Raw genomic sequence first — 18,448 nt, 5'->3', positions numbered from 1 at the left:
ACTACAAATCTAGTTCCGCTTGCATGCATGGAACCAGCTAGGAATGGGAGATTTATACTTGGGAGTGTCAGAAAGCACCAGAAGTGGTATTGATATTAGTACGCACAATAATCAGATGTACAATGGGTGGAAACATTAGAGCTCATATTCATATGGACATTTTAACATTTGAGGCCAGGATTGCTGCCAGAAAACGCAGCATTAAATGCAGCAGTCTTCAGCCACCAATTTCACAGGCTCTATTCACATTCACAGCAGCCCACACACCATCGCCTGGGGAGCAGGGAAAGGTAGGCTTCTTTCGCAGCAATTTTGTTTGCAATGCGAACTTCAGCAGCCATGGATACAGCTCTCGCATTCAAATACAAGGCTTCCATGTGACAGAACCTGACTGCAGCCTCTGCCCATGCTGAGAAGGCTACTGTAAATGTGAACTAAGGGAACAAACCAGCTCCATTTTATCCATCAGCCCCACAAACATGGCATTTTAATTTTTCCAGTCGTTATTTAATACGTTATTAAAATGCTGCCAAGCATACTACTAAATTAAGCAGATTAACAGCACTGAAAACAGCATCCAAAGTTCCCCCCGTGACGGGCTGTAATTCAGTATCCTGGCAGACACTTTGATGTGCGAGGCCAAGAATTCAACACCCTACCCATCCATGGTGGTAAAAATATTGACTAGCTGGTGATCCGCTATCCTTTAAGCCAAAATCTCCTCCACCTAACGGTAGCCCTGCTAGCAGATTCTCCTGCCAATCTCTTAAGGGCTGGAACATATACAGGCATCCCACCACTTAATGCGTGTCCTACTTGCGCATGGTCATGTATACACGTGGCACTGGGTAATAATTAAATACAATCGTAGAATTCTAGAGATGAAAGGGACCCTAAGGATCATCTATTCCAACCTCCTAGAATGCAAGAATATTCAGCGGTCCCAAAAGGGTGATCGAACCTGCAACCTTGGTGTTATCAGCACCACAGTCAAACCAACTGAGCTGCCCAGGCTCTTTAAATAAGTCAATTAATTCATTAATTCAATTCAAACCTGGGAATGATGGGAGGGAGTAGGAGAGACCTCATGGCTCGCAAGGAGACTCTCCCCGGAGCCTGAAGAGGACGTCAGTGAAAGCAGAGGAAGCCCTGAAAAGAATGGAGACCCAGCGGGGCTTTGTTTACGCTGCTCAGCCGCGCAGGTTAGCACAGCAGCAGCAGCAGGAGGAGCTTTCCTTTGCGTCCTCGAGCCTCTTGCCAGTGCCAGAGCTTCAATTCTGGTTTGTGGATATTTTTGGATACAGTATTTTTGGCATGGATTGAAGAGCCAGCAGCAGAGAGGGCATTTAAAGGGTGTTTAGAGGGCGCTGCCCACTTCACACAATTTCACTTACGCACATTGGGCCCCGGAATGTAACCCCTGTGTAAGTGGGAAGTCGCCTGTATAAGGAAGGTCCAGTAACTGTTCTACTCTCCTTCTTTTGCTTTAAAGTAGGGTTTTCCCCCCATCCTTCCTTTTTGGGTCATTCCATTGCTCTAAACTGTCCTGTAGACCCGCAATAAAAAACACAACCCCTACAATAGAGGCACATGTCGCTTTATTCCTGCTGCTGGACTTACAGCAGCTGGGGAGAGGCAGAATTTAGAGTTGGAAACAGCACAGTACAGTTCCCAACAGCACCGTTGCTTCTATCAAAACCAGAGTCTCCTATGCCTGGTTTAAAGCAAACAAAAATTGCATACACATCCTCACCACTTCAGGAGTTCAAATCATAGCTCGTGGAATATTCATGTTTTGCCCCAAGATCATGAGGCCCAGATAATTTAGCCAGAAAAGAGGGACTTGCCATCTTTTTATTATCCCACCCTCTTCAAAAAAACAAAAACCTGCTACAATTTGTCAGGGTTCGCTGGAAAAGGGAAACAGCTATTATTAGAGAGTTCATTGAAAACATTTCTTTTATGGTGCAGATTTATACATCTCTCTTCTACCAAGTATTCAACGTGACATTTAAAAAAGGCAAATTCTGCAAATAACGTTTTGTTTCTTGCAAACCCCATTTTCGGCAAGCAAATTAACCTTGCTGCTGTAGCAGCAACATACCAGTCACAGAAATGGTGTGACTTGGGGCACCCAAAAATAATCACCGTGGGCTTTGTCACACATTTACATCTGCAGCTATATACTAAAAAATGTAGAATGCAATGTGATAAGTGTCTCGTTTGCCAAGACATGCATCACACAAGTACATCTGTCAGGGATCTGCAGATAATGGCATTATATAATGTTGTGTTTCTAGAATGTTGTGACTGAGGTCTGTTAACTAAATTCTGAGGTCTCTCAACCCAGTGAGTCAGCCCTCTCATGCATTAGTAGCCCTCGTTCCCAGGGCAGCATGAAACTAATAAATTGTACAATGTTTATAGCATCTTCTTACTGCATTTATTTACTTCGACTTCACAGTTGGAAGGAAGGGGTGTGCTTATGCCCAAAGCTCTTACCAGGCCTTCTCCCCAGAGCAAGTAAGAAGGTGGACTGAAATAATTACTATGGAATTTATTCCGAAATAAGAGGGTTTAGGAATCCAGTTTGTGAGTTCTTTGGGGCAATAACAGCTCCTGTATGAGAGAAAGGTGGCTATCATGTTATTCTGAAGGACAGTAAACACCAGGTGTGCATTTCATTTTTCTAAGACTATCCATGTTAGGCTTTGAGATCTCTGAAGACTTGGAGCAAACATGCAATGCGTATTTTTCAAGGTCCGACCAGAACAGAATCACGTAACTACAAGACAAAAGCCACTGCAAATGGAATTCCTCGTACAGCACCTTTTACTCTGCACAAAACATCAGTTACAAAACACGGGCAGTTTAAAAGATCGGGGCCATAGTTTGAGAATCTGGCTGTTAGGACTCAAGATGAAATCTAAAACATCCATTAGGTGAACTCGCACACTGGAGAAGAAAGACAACCACAGAACCAGGACTTCTCTCTCCTGAGAGAAAGGAACACTGAACTTCCACATCCAAGTTAACCATTTAACTTAACTATGAAGTACAGCTGGGTTACGACTAACAACTACGTGAAGCTGGCGGAAAAGTCTTTTAGCTTGCAATGCAGTTGCCACATTCCCCCCAGCTATGCTTAAAAACATAAATCCCAACATGAATGGTAATCAGAATTCTAACGGTGGAGCCCCAACACGCCTTCTTAATTAAAAGGAAAACTATTTTGGTCAGCTTTGGCCTTCAAAGTCCTACATTGTAAGCCAACAAACACAGCGAGACTTAAGTGGCCATGAACAACAGAAGGAAAAGGAAAGGTTCACAGTTGTCAAAGCTTGTTTCATCTGGTCTCTCTTAATATTAGAAGTCATTTCGCCAGCTTGAATCAAGTACTGATCTTGACCAATGTCAAAGTCTACATGATTATTATTGGCAAAGACATTTTTTCCAAAAGGTTTTCTGGGTTTTGTTCTTGTGCTTGCTGTGTCAGCAGGTAAGATTTTTGCCACCATTTCCAAGCAGATGCCAGTATATGTTGTAAAATAATTGCAACAGTCTGCTGTTGTTACTCTAAAGGAATAATAATAAAAAAAAACCTTTAATGGAAGAACTGTAATTTGAGCAATTCAACCTTCTTTGGCTGTTGACCTCCTCAGACTAAAGATTTTACAAGGTTATATTTCTACAACAAACACTGCAATCTCTCTGTTACATATCCTATTTATAAACCTCTATTGCTACTTAATTTTCAACTTCTTCCTTTCTCCCCTAAAGCTATTTTGCATTGTTGTTTTTTTAAAAAAAGTTGCTTCTCTTGGAAAATTTATTTTTTTGTGGCTAGACCTCTGAAAACAGACAGGTGGTCACAAAGAGGCTTCTTCACATACCAACAAGATTTATGGGGACAAATTTAATGGAGGGAAAATAACTGTCAGGCTTCTGGGATTAGATAAATGCAAATACACTACTTGATCAATTGGTGCTTTAAAAAAAGAAAACCCCACACAATTTGCACGTCAGAAGACAGTTGCTGATACAGCACATGACTGAGACCGTCGGCAATGTAACAGTTTAGAATTTCTTCTGGTTGTAAGCTTAAGGACAATTTTCACTTTCTCGCAGCCCCCGTATGGGAAAGATTTTTTTCTCATGGATTGTACCAATGACGGGCTCCTGGCTCACCCCTTACCTCCCCTACTGGCTCGTTTTCATGGAGAGAACCACATGAGATGTCCAGTTCAAACAACCACTGGGGCTTTTGTTCACTTGCTATTTCTCCCTGCGTTGTTAAGCGCTGGGGTGAAGAGGGATGGGATGGGCAGAAGGAGCAGTATCTGAACTCAAGGCCCATTGCCCATTCTCTCTTTCCAGAGGGAAAGCCATGACTGAAACATGCCATTAAACACAGGTTCCTCTGGCCGATTTATCCGTTTGTGTTCACCCTAGCAAAGTAACTCATACATTTCGAGGACAGGGGCGTTTTAAAAATGAGGTTGCTACATGAATACTAGTATGAACTCCTCCTATCGAAAGAGGAACTCAAGAGGATCAAAAGGACGGGTTTCTACCCTGAAACTACGCTTCTAGTAGCATAAAAAAAGAAGAGTTCATAAAAAGTGCAAAAAGAATCCCAAACCAAAGAACTAGATCTCTAACACCTTCTTGGACAAGAAATTCCTATTGCATTGTTCATTGATTTTAGTCAATTTGACTTTGTGCAAAAAAATATCCTCAAGAAGGGCCTGGCTCATTTTCATAAGACAGTGGGCAGGGGGGTGGGGGAAGTAAAATAAATAGCCAACTAAGGACTTTTCGAAAAGACAACCAACTCTGAAAAGGCGGCATGGGTTCAATACAAGCTACGCACACATCACACAACCAGAGCAGTGGCGTCAGAATTTATTTTTAAAAATATGGTCTTGACCTAGCCCTGCTTGTTAAATAATGTTCCCAAACACCCAGATTGAAGCAATGATGTCGTCACACACATGGCAACTGCAGGGAAAGTGAGCCTGAGATATGTTGTTAAAAGGCAAACCTTTGTAAACATTTCCTCAAAAGGAATAGTAGCAATTGAGTACGTATCCGTTACTCACATCTGTTTATAGAGCAATGCTTTATAAAACACATACAGCTTAGTTCCAGGGTGACAAGCATTTCATAAAACGTTGATGTTTTGAAACTAATGTCATCCATCCAGTCCGTAAGTTATTAAAGTCATCTGATCTGCTTCACCAAAACAGCATTTACTAGGTCTTCTGCTCTGCGGCCGTTGCTGTCTGTGAGGGAGTATCTGGCTTTACAATTTGGTATGTAATCAGATACTCGGGGTAAGCCTAAGAACAAGAAGATAAATACAAATACAAATAAATTATGCATTTCAGAGGTTCAGAAAGAAATCACATTTCAGCCCACTTATTCCACCCCCTCCCTATGATGCTGCTAATGATGATGATGATGATGTATTACTTGTAACCTGCACATCTGGCTGCGTTGCCTCAGCCACTCTAGGTGGCTTCCAACAGAATACAACCCTTTTCCAGTGCACTGCAACACTATGTCCCCTCCAGACATTGCATCCTCTATCTGGAAGATGTTCCCTCCATGCTGCCCACCATAGTTATCAGCTGCTCATTTCCCCCTCCTGCAAAAGGCAGGAGGAGCCCTCTCACCCACGGCCAGTTCCTTCCTTTTCTTCAGAAAGAAACTACCATCTGAACAAGTGCTATTAAAGAGAAAGAACTGAATGTCAAACGGGCATGGGAAGCTACGTTTTAGACGTTAGGCTTTCTAAAGCATCCACCACAATGGCAGCTGCTGGTCCAGCAAGTCGCTTGGAGTCTTTTTTCTGTCCAATGTTCAGAGCTGGTAGGCGAGCGACACTATTTTGCCTCCTGCAAGCAGCACGCTGGGACTTATTTATCACATTCATATCCCAGCCTTCCTCTGAGGAGCTCAGGGTGGTAATACAGGGAAGTTACCCAATTTCAACATTGCATCATAAGACAGAGGGGGGGGGGGGTGTCTGGCCCAAGGACTAACAGAGAGAGGGTTTTCCCGGGGGGTGGGGGGAGGCTTTAAAAAATGCCACTGAATATGAATCAGTTAAATGGATGGAATGAAACCCAATGAAATGCTTTTTTTTTTTTTTACCACAGGTAAATGCTCAAATGTTCCAGTGGCAAAGAGATATCTGTTGTTGCATGTATTATAAAACAATTTGGATCTTTTAGGAGCCTTTAGGGTTACCAGGCAGGGTTGAGGTTTGGTCCTCATACAAGAAAACCAGAATTAATTAGGGAACCACCACACTTTACGCCAGGGGTCAGCAAACTTTTTCAGCAGGGGGCTGGTCCACTGTCCCTCAGACCTTGGGGGGGGGGGGCTGGACTATATGGGGAGGGGGAATGAACGAATTCCTATGCCCCACAAATACCTCAGAGATGCATTTTAAATAAAAGGACACATTCTACTCATGTAAAAACAGGTGGATTCCCAAACAGTCCATGGGCCAGATTGAGAAGGCGATTGGGCCGTATCTGGCCCCTGGGCCTTACTTTGCCTACCCATGCTTTACGCATTTGTGGCAGGAAACATGTAGCAATCACGTCTGCTTTGTGAAGCATGAAAGGCACATGTGTCTTTAAACATCCATATATATATCCTGGCCAACCAAGACAGCAAACTATAAATGTGCTGCGGGAAACAGCATTGTCACTCTGACGGTACACTCAGTGGATGAGCTTGCTGCGCAAAGCATGAGGCAGCCCAGATGGACTTTAGTGACACATAGGCAGTGCGCATCAGTTGACTGGTACAGTCAATTAGCACATCAATCACCCAGCTGTACAGAAGCACCACGTACACTGCTTACCTGTTCTCCTCTATAGATAACATACTCAGCATATGCAAGTCCATTGACGCTTGGCCGGCCAATGACTGAATGATGCCCAGGCGGGGCATGGGCCATTTTCATGGTGCTAAACTGCAAGAAGGATTTCCCCAGCGTCACACGACAAAAGAGCATTTGCCTGAAAGGGGGAGGAAAACAAGATGAACAGAGCAATGTCACTAGCAGGAAAGAAGGAATGCTTGGGAAGAGAAAAAGAAGAAGAAGAGGAGGAGTTTGGATTTAATATCCCACCTTTCACTCCCCTTAAGGAGTCTCAAAGCGGCTTACATTCTCCTTTCCCTTCCTCCCCCACAACAAACACTCTGTGAGGTGAGTGGGGCTGAGAGACTTCAGAGAAGTGTGACTAGCCCAAGGTCACCCAGCAGCTGCATGTGGAGGAGCGGAGACGCGAACCCGGTTCACCAGATTACAAGTCTTAACCACTACACCACACTGGCTCCAGTGTGCAGCTACCTGAAACTTCTTAAGCTATTTACTTTGAATGCCCAAAGTTCTTAGAGCAGTCAAAAGTTGTATTTTAGGCTGCATTTGTACATTATAAGCCAGCCTTTCTGGCTTACCGCAGGTTATCTAGAAAAGGCAGCATACTCTCACATGCTGCCCAATTGCTTTGTGTGAAAAGCTACAACCAGCAAGCTAACAACAATCTATGGTTTCAGAGTGGTTAGCCAACGACACATCATGACTAAATTTTTACTGAAGTGAAAAAGAATTCGGATTTCTCCTGTTTCAGGATTCATGATTGAAGGGAGAAATAAGAAGGCTAACCTAGGAAAGCAGGCATGGCTAAACAGCAGATCTGATGAAAGTCCTCTGTCAAGAACTAGCTCCTCAAGCTGTGTCTACTTGCATGTTGGACTACGGCCAAAGTGGCAGTGAAGCCAAAACTTTGTTATCAGCGGTTTTATTTAGTACACAGAATTTGTCAGTGTGCACAACAGAAACATTTCTCCGGGTGAAGGACCTGACAAGTTTAAAGCATTTCCTTCTATTTCCAGTTTGATGCTCAACCAGCTCTTTTCCTCCCAAGAACTCTTAAAGAAAAAGAAGCATTACATTTGGCTGACGGGGTGATACAGGTCACCAGAAAACCCACCTGTGGCAGATGTAGCACGATCTGTCTTTATGCGTGGGGCAACCTGTGCCTCCCCCAATTCCATATACGTATTGGTTACTTTTAGAGGAATTTTCTGCAAAGTAAATCCCAGCTCCAAACATGCCTCCAATGTATGCGTGCCTTTCATCAAATCCTTTGTGAATAATAGCATTAATAAAAGGGGACCCTGGAACAGAACATAAAACATGTTGCTTATGCATGTGGTATACAGCCTCCATGTTCAAATGCAAATTAATTAAATCAAATTTGGAAGCAATGTACAAATGGGTAAGAAACTGCACTGGAGATTTTCAAGTACATATTTATGATTTCCATATATATGAGGAAACTGCAAGCTCCCTACTTCAAATATTGCTGAATATACATCAAAATAAAGCTGTCTAGCTTTGTAAGCCATTCTCTGGGATTAGAGAGCACTACCACTTACAGCCAGAGTTCTGAATCTCTACTGATTAAGTTGTTGGACAAACCACCAGTGTTGGAAAGAGTTTGGGCTTGTTTGCATAGAAAGAAGGAAGGCTCTTCTCCTCCCCCCCCCACTTGTACAATAGAAATATAGTCATTCATACTGCATGGCTAATACTAAGGCTCAACTAATCCCTTTCTCTGATAGAGACTGCCAGGGGCGTATAGGAAATCTCTGAACACCACCAGCACCAACATGGACTTCTGATCCTTTTCAACATCTGCCACCAATGAACAATAACATTTGTTAAACTCTCCAGAATCTTTGGCAAGCTCCTTTGACTCCAGTGGTAGGGTGCCTCTTCCATCATTTTTCCTGGCACCCTACTTTTAACTAACAGAGGAAGAACTGGGGGTGAAGAAATGATGTCCAAACAGAAAACTAATGTCCATTAATTTCAATGGGCCTGCTGTGTGACTAACACTGGATAAAACCCAAAGGGAACAAAAACACAATTTATGGATTGAAGTTACATGAAAGGGAATTCTGATGAAACATCAGGAAGAACTTTCGGCAATAAGAGCTGTTTGACAGTGGAACAGACTCCCGCGAGAGGTGGCGGACTCTCCTTCCTTGGAGGTTCTTAAGCAGAGGTTGGATGGCCACCTGTCATATATGAAGTAGCTCAGATTCCTGCATTTCAGGGGGTTGGATTAGATGACTAGATGAGGCAAGGCTACTCACCATGAAATAACATGCGTTCATTGTGGTGGTTATGGTTTTCTTCTGAGACTTCTTTCTGTCTATGACAGAATCTCTCCCTCAGCTTCTTATTCACCACCTTTTGAATCTTTAAAAGGATAAAAGATAAGCAATAACTGAACCAGAGAAACAGAACTCCAGAGAAAATATTTCCATATAAACTGACATTTTAAAAATATGTGGGATTACCTTAAATAAAAGAAAACAGTATTACTAAATGTAAGGGAGCTCTTAGGGCTGGGTCTCTTTGTATAACACTCCACTGAATGAAAGAGAGGAGAGGTAAGTTTTCCTGCAATCCCATGAAAAGGCGCTCCAGAGAAATGGGGGATCCTTCAGAAAAGGAAGGGGAAGGGGAAGTGGGAGCCTCTGTTGAATTTGGGTCATGTGCACAAACAAAGGGAGGCATTATGTTCACAATGTAAATCTGGATCCAACCCATAGACTACTTTATCATAATAATAATAATAATAATAATAATAATAATAATAATAATAATAATCCCCTTTTGTAGCCTTGTATAACAAGCTGCAGCTTCACCCACGATTCCTGCAGAATAGAAATACTTAACACTCTCTGGAGAATATATGTTAGTAGATTAAGTACAATGCAGCATAATTCAGAGAAGAAATGGCTTGGACCAAAACACATTTGGCCCCAAGGAGAAAAGGCATATGGCAACATTGTTCCAGAAGGTTTCAAAGGCTGCTGTGGCACTCTTTCTAAACTGGAAAAGCAGTGGGTGCTGCTGCAGGTCTCTTACCTTTAAAGCGGATAAAGGCAGGGGCAACAAGCACTCTGATGTGGAAAATGAGCACCATAGAACTGGTTTCTCCCAACCTTGAAGGGTCATAAGCAGGCATCCCCAACCTGCGGCCCTCCAGAAGTTTTCGCCTACAACTCCCATGATCCCTAGCTAACAGGACCAGTAGATGATGGGAATTGTAGTCTAAAACATCTGGAGGGCTGAAGGTTGGGGGTGCCTGGTCATAAGACGCAACTGAAATAAGATCAGGAGGAGCACTGGGTGTGATTACTTATGAAGATCCTGAACTGGAAATATATTAGCCTCGTGAATATATGGCTAAACTAAGCCACTTACTTGTGCTCCCTTTTCACCTGCTTCCTTAATTATGGCCCCCAGTCTAAAAGGTCAGTATACACAGTAATGTAAAGGCTTTCTGTTCAAAGCTGCTGCTCAGATTCTCAACAGTACTCCATCCATTCCTACGATCGCTTTATTTAGAGAACCTAAGGGTCCTCTATCCTGTCAGGCAAGGATTTCGTTATCAGCAAAATTGGTAGCTGTTTCATACGAAGGCTTTCAAAGTCCTTGACACTTACCCTGATGACATTATACCTGTTGAAGATCCCCCCAGCATTGCCACCATCTCGGTGTTCCCTGATGGTACTCTGCATCTGTAAAACAGTCAAGTGGTATACAGTAAGACACTCAGAAGGGGACATCTCAGAAATACTGCCCGCATCTTAACCTGGTGTTTACATCTATTGCCTTTTACGTTCTGTGACTGTGTGGAAGGGAAACAAATACAGAAGCAGCGTTTATCTCCCCAGCCGAGAGGCGCAAGCTGTGAATAAACCATTCTTGCTCTTCTTCCTATCCTTCTGAGGAAGGAGGCAGCAATGGAAAAGAGAAAGGTGGGCATTTCTGCATATTTCTTTCTTCAGTAAAAGAATGAATAAGAGATAGTGATGCCCACAGTCTTGTTTGTTACAGAGAAGGAACTTTCCCATTCACCTGCTCCATGCCCAGTATAATCTGGAAAGGAGGCATGTTTCTGAGTTGCTCCCATCCTCATTTCATGGAACTCCTTCAATGAATACAAGCTCCTATCTGCTCCCAGCAAGGTTCAACCCCTCGTGGGGCTGTAAGAGCATCTAACCAGATGAGCACAGCAGATAAAAGGTTGAATACTGTTTCCCTTTAGTGAATGAGAACTTGCGCTGAGTTATGAGCACTGAGAAGCCTATCAGGCTTACCACTACTTGCTCCCCTGCAACCTTGTTGAGAGCGGGTAGATAAACTTTTATTCACAGAAGAAATTCTTTCTTTTTCATATCTAGAGACCATCTTGGCTGTGAGTTCTGGAAGACCTGCTTCCTGCCTGGTAGGGCTTTTTCTACCGGCCTAGGAGGGCAGGGCCCTGAATAACTCCAGCTACAAATGTATTAACAACAAGAAGTCATCCAGCAGCCTTAGCGTTTGGGGCATTTAAAACATAAGACATAGGAATTAGGAACGCTCATTTTATCTCTAGACGGTGAGAAACATGAAGCATTCAACATAGCTCTAAGCCACGGCATGTTTAAAGTACAACTACGCAGGTTTTGGAAACAAAGAGGTACAAAATTAACCCTAGGATATTTTGCATCTCTATCAGCACAATACAAACTGTATTTACAAACATAGATAGGCTCCTGTCTGCCAATGGAATTTTCCTCCAGGAAAAGATGGATTCAAGTGTATAAAGGGAGAAACAAAATTTCACGCCACAACCTTCCATCCCCATGTGTTGCTCTGTGTTAGACTACTTGTGTCTTTCAGGAAATTATTTTGCGTCCCACATTGCAACAGAGAGGTATAAAGTACTAATTTCAGAAGGTTTAGGTAATTAGTAAATTAAATTACTAGTCCCTCTATTGAACCATCTGGGGATCGTCAACTTTCAGTTCTCTATCTGGTGTGGAAGCACCCTTAAGAAGTTTAATACATTCACGAATGAGTCGGTCCCAAATGTCTTTACAGATGTAATTACCTCTTCTTCCACAGATTGATACTCTTTGTCGTCAGGAGCAAGGTCTATCAGGATAGTTCCCTGGCTGACACAGTGAAAAGTCAAATAAGGATTGGTGCCTGAAATACAGAACATGCACACTGAAATACTGCATCCATTCTACAAGTAATTTATATTCCACAGCCCTCAATTCTCTTGATAATACATACTGCACAAGACCTTAGCCAAGTGCATGTAACATGCTGACTCCTTGAAAGCCGTTAAGAGAAAGGGCTTTGGAAATAGGTTGGCAGGGTGGTTCCTTTGGGACAGGAGCAGAAGAGGAACTGCTGTTTGGAAGGTGCATGGGAAGGGTTGGTGACAAGCAGTGCTTCCGACACTGTGGCAACAGGAATAGCTTGATTTTGTGTGAGATTGGGGTCATGACTTAGGCATGAAGATAAAACCATCTCATTTCATTTGCATTTTTTAAAAGAGGTTTATATTTTATTCTGGTGCTCTTTTCTTTGTTGCCTTCAAGTCCATCAGGCAAAACTGCTGTGCTCAAGCCTAAGGTTCTCTAATAAATTAGGCTACAAAAATGAATAGACAGAGTTGCCTAGATCGCTCATTACCTAAGGATCTTCCTGAAAGATTTCTATAGTATACGAAGGATGGAGCTTACTGTGTGTAGACAAAGCTCCAATTAATTTCGATGCAGGATGCTTTAGCAGACTCACCTTGCTGTCCACCTAGAAGTCTCTCTACACCTTTTATCAACTTATGACGATGCCCATAGGCATTGATGCCAATTTCTTTCAGCTCCTCATGTCCCATGTCTGCCAGTACATCCAAGGTAATCTGAGAAGCACAGAAAAGAACAAAAATAAGTATTTTACGTCAGGACAGGGATCTATCTTTTTTACTGATTTGCCCCTACTGAAATGAATGGGAAAGTAAAACTACCAATGCCTATGCTGATTGGAAACTAAAGTCCAAAGGCCCCTGCACGCACAAAACTAGCTACACAGTTCCTTCAATCTTAGACAATATGTCCTACTATTCTAGGTGTATTATAAGACTAAAGAATAGTGGAACACTACTTTGGAGTGAGCAGGATCTTACCTGTTCGGTTTCAAAGATATCCCGAAGATGTTCCAGACCAAGACTCTTCAGGAACTGACTGATGTTCATGTCAAGTCCAACAACTACAATAAGAGACACAGCAGTGCGTTTTCACAAAAGGATGCAAACACATACTGAACAATGTACCAGACATCAATTGCAAAATGCAATTTTTAAATGCAAAAACTAACCCATCTTTGAGAAAACTTTCATTGAAAGTAGATTGAGGAGGAGGAACCTAAATATGAAGAATTATTAAGGAATTCAGATGAAGACTAGGTGTATTTCTGCTGAGATTTTTTTTCTACAAAGTGGATTCCAAAAGCAGGTTCAGAAACTTTGATTCACAGTTTGTGACATTTAAACTGTTAGGTATAGGTTAATGCTACAGAATACTTCTCAAAGAAAACTAAGTAACTGCTTCTTTTATAAGGAATTGCATGTTCAATGCTTCCTGCCTGCTTTTCTATCAGTATCACCCTATGATATTGCATCACTTGCATGAGGAGGCCATTCATAACTGTCAGTAGTTAAACTACACAAACAAACAGAACACATCTTTCACTAATTAGAAACATAAAAAAAACCCAGGAATCAATTGCTAACAAAAAGTCAGGAAGATTATTGATTCAAAATGAAATTTCATTTGATTAAAGCAAATCCTAGGACTCTGAAATTTATTTTACAGCTGGACAAAATAACGAAGCAAACTTATTAGGAATAACGAAGCAAATTATTAATAACGAAGCAAACTTATCGTATCTGAAGAAGTGTGCATGCACACGAAAGCTCATACCAAGAACTAACTTAGTTGGTCTTTAAGGTGCTACTGGAAGGAATATTTTTTTTGTTTTGACTATGGCAGACCAACACGGCTACCCATCTGTTATTAGGATAATGTGAGAGATTACAGTAGTCACAGTGCAATCCTACATATATTTGTTTTTACTGTTGTAAACCACTTTGCTCCATTTTTGTGATACAGCGATATATAAATATAAATAAGTCCCACTAGGTACCAGGGGGCTCACTCCCTAGTCAGTGTGCACAGGATTGTAGCCTGAGTGTTTCGCGCTATCGGCAAACTTACCTTCTCCTTCTTTCCTTTCTGTTCCTGCTGCTCCATCACCAGCATTGGACGCCCCTCCCACTGCTATTTCTGCCAGAGGTCCTGCAAGGTTGTCTATGCTGCTGGCAGCAGAGAGACAGGATGGAGTTGATGCTGGCGAAATGATAGAGGCACTAACAACAGTAGCCTGAGGTTTAAAGCAGGTTGGCAAGGCCTCTGGGGGCATCGCATCTATCAGCAAGGCTCGAATATCATCAGCCTGAAAACAAGAAAATCACATATACAAAAAAATAATAATTAGAAACAGTGTTCAATTGTTTCTTGAAGATGTACCCTTAGATAATTTTTATTTTTATTTTCGAGCTGTTCTTTAAACTGGCATTGCTTGTGAATGTTAAATACCATCAGCCTTGGACAAATTTGGAAGCATTAAGTTCTGCTGTTTCGAAACTGAGATTATTTTTACGCATGTTCACATTTCAGGTGCCATCACTTGGTTTTTAAAGTTCAATATAAAAGTTCAAGGAGCAGGGTCAAAATCGAATTTAAGGTGGAAAGCAATCGTTCAATAGTAACCAAATGAATGAACACATCGTGAATTTGCCTGGACGAAATGATGGGTTTACAAAGAAAGATGCAAAATCTGTACAAGATTCATAGTTCTGCCTGCTCTTGATGTAAAACAGGAGAATTGTAGTATAATGAATCATGTGCTGGATTTGGGCTGGAGGGAAGTAGGCTCATGTCCCTAGTCTTGAAACTCACTATGAGGTCTACCTGACCTTGCAAGGTTGTTTGAGGGGATAAAATTGGGCCAACTTTACATATGCCACCCTGAGCTCCTTAACAGAAAGGTCAGGATAGAAATGTGGCTGATTACCGTATTTTTCGCTTCCTAAGACACACTTTTTCCCTCCTAAAAAGTAAGAGAAAATTTTGTGCGCGTCTTATGGAGCGAATGCAGGTGGGAAAACCCCACAAGAGCCACACATACATGCTCCGCGCGGCTTTTGCGGGTTCCCCCACCTCGTAGAAAAGCCCGCAGGAGCCGTGCACCCTTTAAAGAGCGCGTGGCTCTTGGGGGCTTTTCCCCAAGGAGGGAAAAGCCCCCAAGAGCCGCACGCACACTCCATGCGCTCTTTAAAGGGAGCGCAGCTCTTGGGGGAGACTTAGCTGCGCGCAGCCTCTCCTGGGCAGGGGATGCGATCCAGCTTGCTGTTCTGGCTTCTGGGATTCAGAATATATTTTTTTCTTGTTTTCCTCTTCCAAAAACTAGGTGCGTCTTATGGCCTGGTGCGTCTTATGGAGTGAAAAATGTGGTAAGTAAAAAGCATGCTACTGTACTAGTTAGTGATCTGCAGCTTAGAAATAAGTGCTGTTTCTTTTTCAAAACGGACTTACTGTAGCTAAATCCAAAGGTGTCTGGCCTTCTTGGTTCTTCATTGTTGGATCTGCTCCGTGAGCTAGAAGTAGGGCACACAGCTGCGTCCTTCCTTTTTGTGCTGCTTCATGCAATGGTGTAAATGCCCATTTATCTGTGGCATTTACACAGGTATTGTACTTAATCAGCAAAGCAGCTATATCCACATGCTGCCGGAGGGGCGAGAGAGAGAGAGAGATAAAAAAGAGAGTAGAATAGGAAGCAGGCATTAAAGGAAGTGCAAAAGAAAGCATTCTTAAATGATAGGTTTTGCATTTATAAGTCTTGGATGGATGGATGTACTAAGTGCTGGAAGCTCCCTAACATACTTGCAGTATACTGAGACTCCTGCAGTTCTTCAGTTACCTGGAGTTTCCCTAAAGTGGGCTTTTCTTAGTTGCAATCAATAAGCAAGCCTTTTTCCATTTCTACATAGGAAGATGGGAACAGAAGAAATTGAAAAAGGCTTGCTTATTGATTGCATATATGAAACAAAGGGACCAGGATAAGGTGGAACCTAGGAACTTGTCCTCTCCTAATACTTTGGTCTGGATTTCACCAGTCCACTGGTAAATACTGATGACTATTTATCAAGGGGTAACTTATCATGGTAGTCATGTGATCACTAGAAAACAGTCGTGTGCATTTTTCTGCCACATCGTGCAAAGAATCATCGTTCCCCTGCTGCTCAGATTTTTGGCCAGGTGCAAAATTCTCACCCCCAGCTTATCAAATAGCTATACGCATGCAAGGAACAGTTTCGGTAAAAATGATATATTCACCCTATTTCAATTAAAAGTCCTGGAAAGACGTTTCTGTTTCCCATCTGACAGGCTTTCCACTTAAAGGGAAAACTGCAGTAATTAGAAGCTACCAATATACTCTACACCTATACCAGTTTTAGCAATCTTTTATAGTATATTGCTGCTGCACCATCTTTGGGAGTATAGATTGTTTTCTTCATTATTTATTGCTGCTATTATTACTTGCTGGGGTTATTTTTTTCTTTTTCTTTGTTTTGCATTGTAAGGTGCCTTGATAATTCTACAGAACGGGGGAATAAGAGTCTTGAAAATCTATACATTAATGAATAATGCTTACCCCATAGGATGCTGCATTATGTAGTGGAATTAGTCCTCCTTTATCTTGAGCGTTGACATCAGCACCATGCTCCAGAAGATACTCAGCAACTTCCAAATTATTGTAACCAGCTTTATGAAGAAAAACAAAGCATCAACGGAACATCCAGCAGTTAATAGAAAAATCGCTTGTATTTTTAATGGAGAACCTCTCACTTCCTGCTGCATTCATGTATGATTCTTTAAATAGCTGGGACTGTTTCCAAGACAATTTTTTTGGTGAATAAATTATGTGGCTGTGATAAAGAAAGCCTGACAAACCACTTACCAGCAAGATGCAGCGGAGTTGAGTTTCGTCCCTGGGTATCTCGGCAATTGATGTTTTCTGGAGAACACAATTTCTGAACTCGCGCCAGGCAGCCCTTCTTGGCAGCGTCTAACAAAGCTGCATCACCTCGCAGCAGGTCCTGTATATCTGTGTCTCCCTCCTTCACGAGGTCTAGAGGTGTGTTGCCATCTCTGTTCTTTTTTGTTGGATCTGCTCCATGCTATAAACAACATTTCTACTGTTTACTAGCAGAAATAAAATGCAGGGTGGCTAAGATTCCGATTCCTTCACCCTCCCCACAGAACCCGAAAAGCAGAATAGTATATACTGTTTACAGTTTAATATTTCTAGATAAATAAAACCAAAATAGGTCTGCTCAAGAGTGCAACTCATAGTGTATACCCCTCTAATACTATATTAAAGTAATGCAGTACTAAAAGAAAGAATATATAAATACCAGCAGGTGTTACTGAAAACAGACCCTAATGTATTTAATAGTATATGCCAGTAGAGAATATGTGGGCAAACGTATTTTAATATACACCACACATTCAAGATAAAGAGATGCATTTTCCATCACTACTCAATAAATTATTCTACTCAATAAGTTATTCATTTCTTAAGCCTAAGATTAGCACTGTGTTTGAGTGTTACGTTATTCTGCCTTGAAGCTCATAAACTCTGTGAAATCTCCAATCAATAATTATCCAACACACCACTCTCTCTTTCAGAAGTACCATAGGAAAACCTTAAAATCCAAAACTCAATCCGCTACTGTCAATCTTATCTTCTCAATATTCCCTCTTACAAACACATATCCTTATAAACACCCAAATACCCTTTGTTGGAAGATCTAAGTATTCACTTCCTTGTGTTTTATCGCAGCACAAGCGAAGAGAATCTCCTTTAAATACAGTGCTTAAACCGAGAGATTCTGGTGGCTTGAAATGTGTTCACTGCAACAGAACTAAATCTGCTTTCTCTTCCTTAATCCATTTACTTATTTTACATCTTTTAACCAGATTAAATAGCTCATTAGGATGAAAATGAATTGGTCCTGGCTGCAGCTCTAGTTATACTTCATTGCATGTGACTAGTCACCCCCAAATGAAGGTGTGCATCAAGAACCAAGCAAAATGTCCAGTTGCGAGAGCTTTGTCCCCTGAGCAGTTGATGACAAGCCAAAGCTCTGGCAGCAACTTGATAATGCTCTTTCAAATCGATCTTTGGACAAGTCTAACAACAGCACTGGTCTATCATCTTTCTACAGGGACGCGGGTGGCGCTGTGGGTTAAACCACAGAGCCTAGGACTTGCCGATCAGAAGGCTGGCGGTTCGAATCCCCGCGACAGGGTGAGCTCCCGTTGCTCGGTCCCTGCTCCTGCCAACCTAGCAAGTTCGAAAGCACGTCAAAGTGCAAGTAGATAAATAGGTACCACTCCGGTGGGAAGGTAAACGGCGTTTCCGTGCGCTGCTCTGGTTCGCCAG

At 42.1% G+C, this 18,448-nt stretch overlaps 1 protein-coding gene across 2 annotated transcripts in view; it reads right to left on the bottom strand.

Moving 5' to 3' along the window:
* Window positions 1–2,814: 2,814 nt before the first annotated feature.
* Window positions 2,815–18,448, bottom strand: part of TNKS (tankyrase) — a 71,215-nt gene continuing 55,581 nt past the window's right edge. For both annotated transcript variants that reach the window (XM_028713069.2, XM_028713070.2), the window contains 12 exons: window positions 16,961–17,180; window positions 16,655–16,764; window positions 15,535–15,723; window positions 14,155–14,392; window positions 13,065–13,147; window positions 12,680–12,800; window positions 11,982–12,079; window positions 10,549–10,623; window positions 9,187–9,292; window positions 8,016–8,202; window positions 6,881–7,037; window positions 2,815–5,342 (listed from right to left, as the gene is read on the bottom strand). In XM_028713069.2, the coding sequence (XP_028568902.2) occupies window positions 5,256–5,342; window positions 6,881–7,037; window positions 8,016–8,202; window positions 9,187–9,292; window positions 10,549–10,623; window positions 11,982–12,079; window positions 12,680–12,800; window positions 13,065–13,147; window positions 14,155–14,392; window positions 15,535–15,723; window positions 16,655–16,764; window positions 16,961–17,180 (1,671 nt within the window). In that variant the 3' untranslated portion in view covers window positions 2,815–5,255. The remainder of the gene's footprint in view (window positions 5,343–6,880; window positions 7,038–8,015; window positions 8,203–9,186; window positions 9,293–10,548; window positions 10,624–11,981; window positions 12,080–12,679; window positions 12,801–13,064; window positions 13,148–14,154; window positions 14,393–15,534; window positions 15,724–16,654; window positions 16,765–16,960; window positions 17,181–18,448) is intronic.

Source organism: Podarcis muralis, chromosome 17, assembly GCF_964188315.1.
Source record: "Podarcis muralis chromosome 17, rPodMur119.hap1.1, whole genome shotgun sequence".
Taxonomy (NCBI): domain Eukaryota; kingdom Metazoa; phylum Chordata; class Lepidosauria; order Squamata; family Lacertidae; genus Podarcis; species Podarcis muralis.
This window is presented reverse-complemented; position numbering and strand designations above follow the sequence as displayed.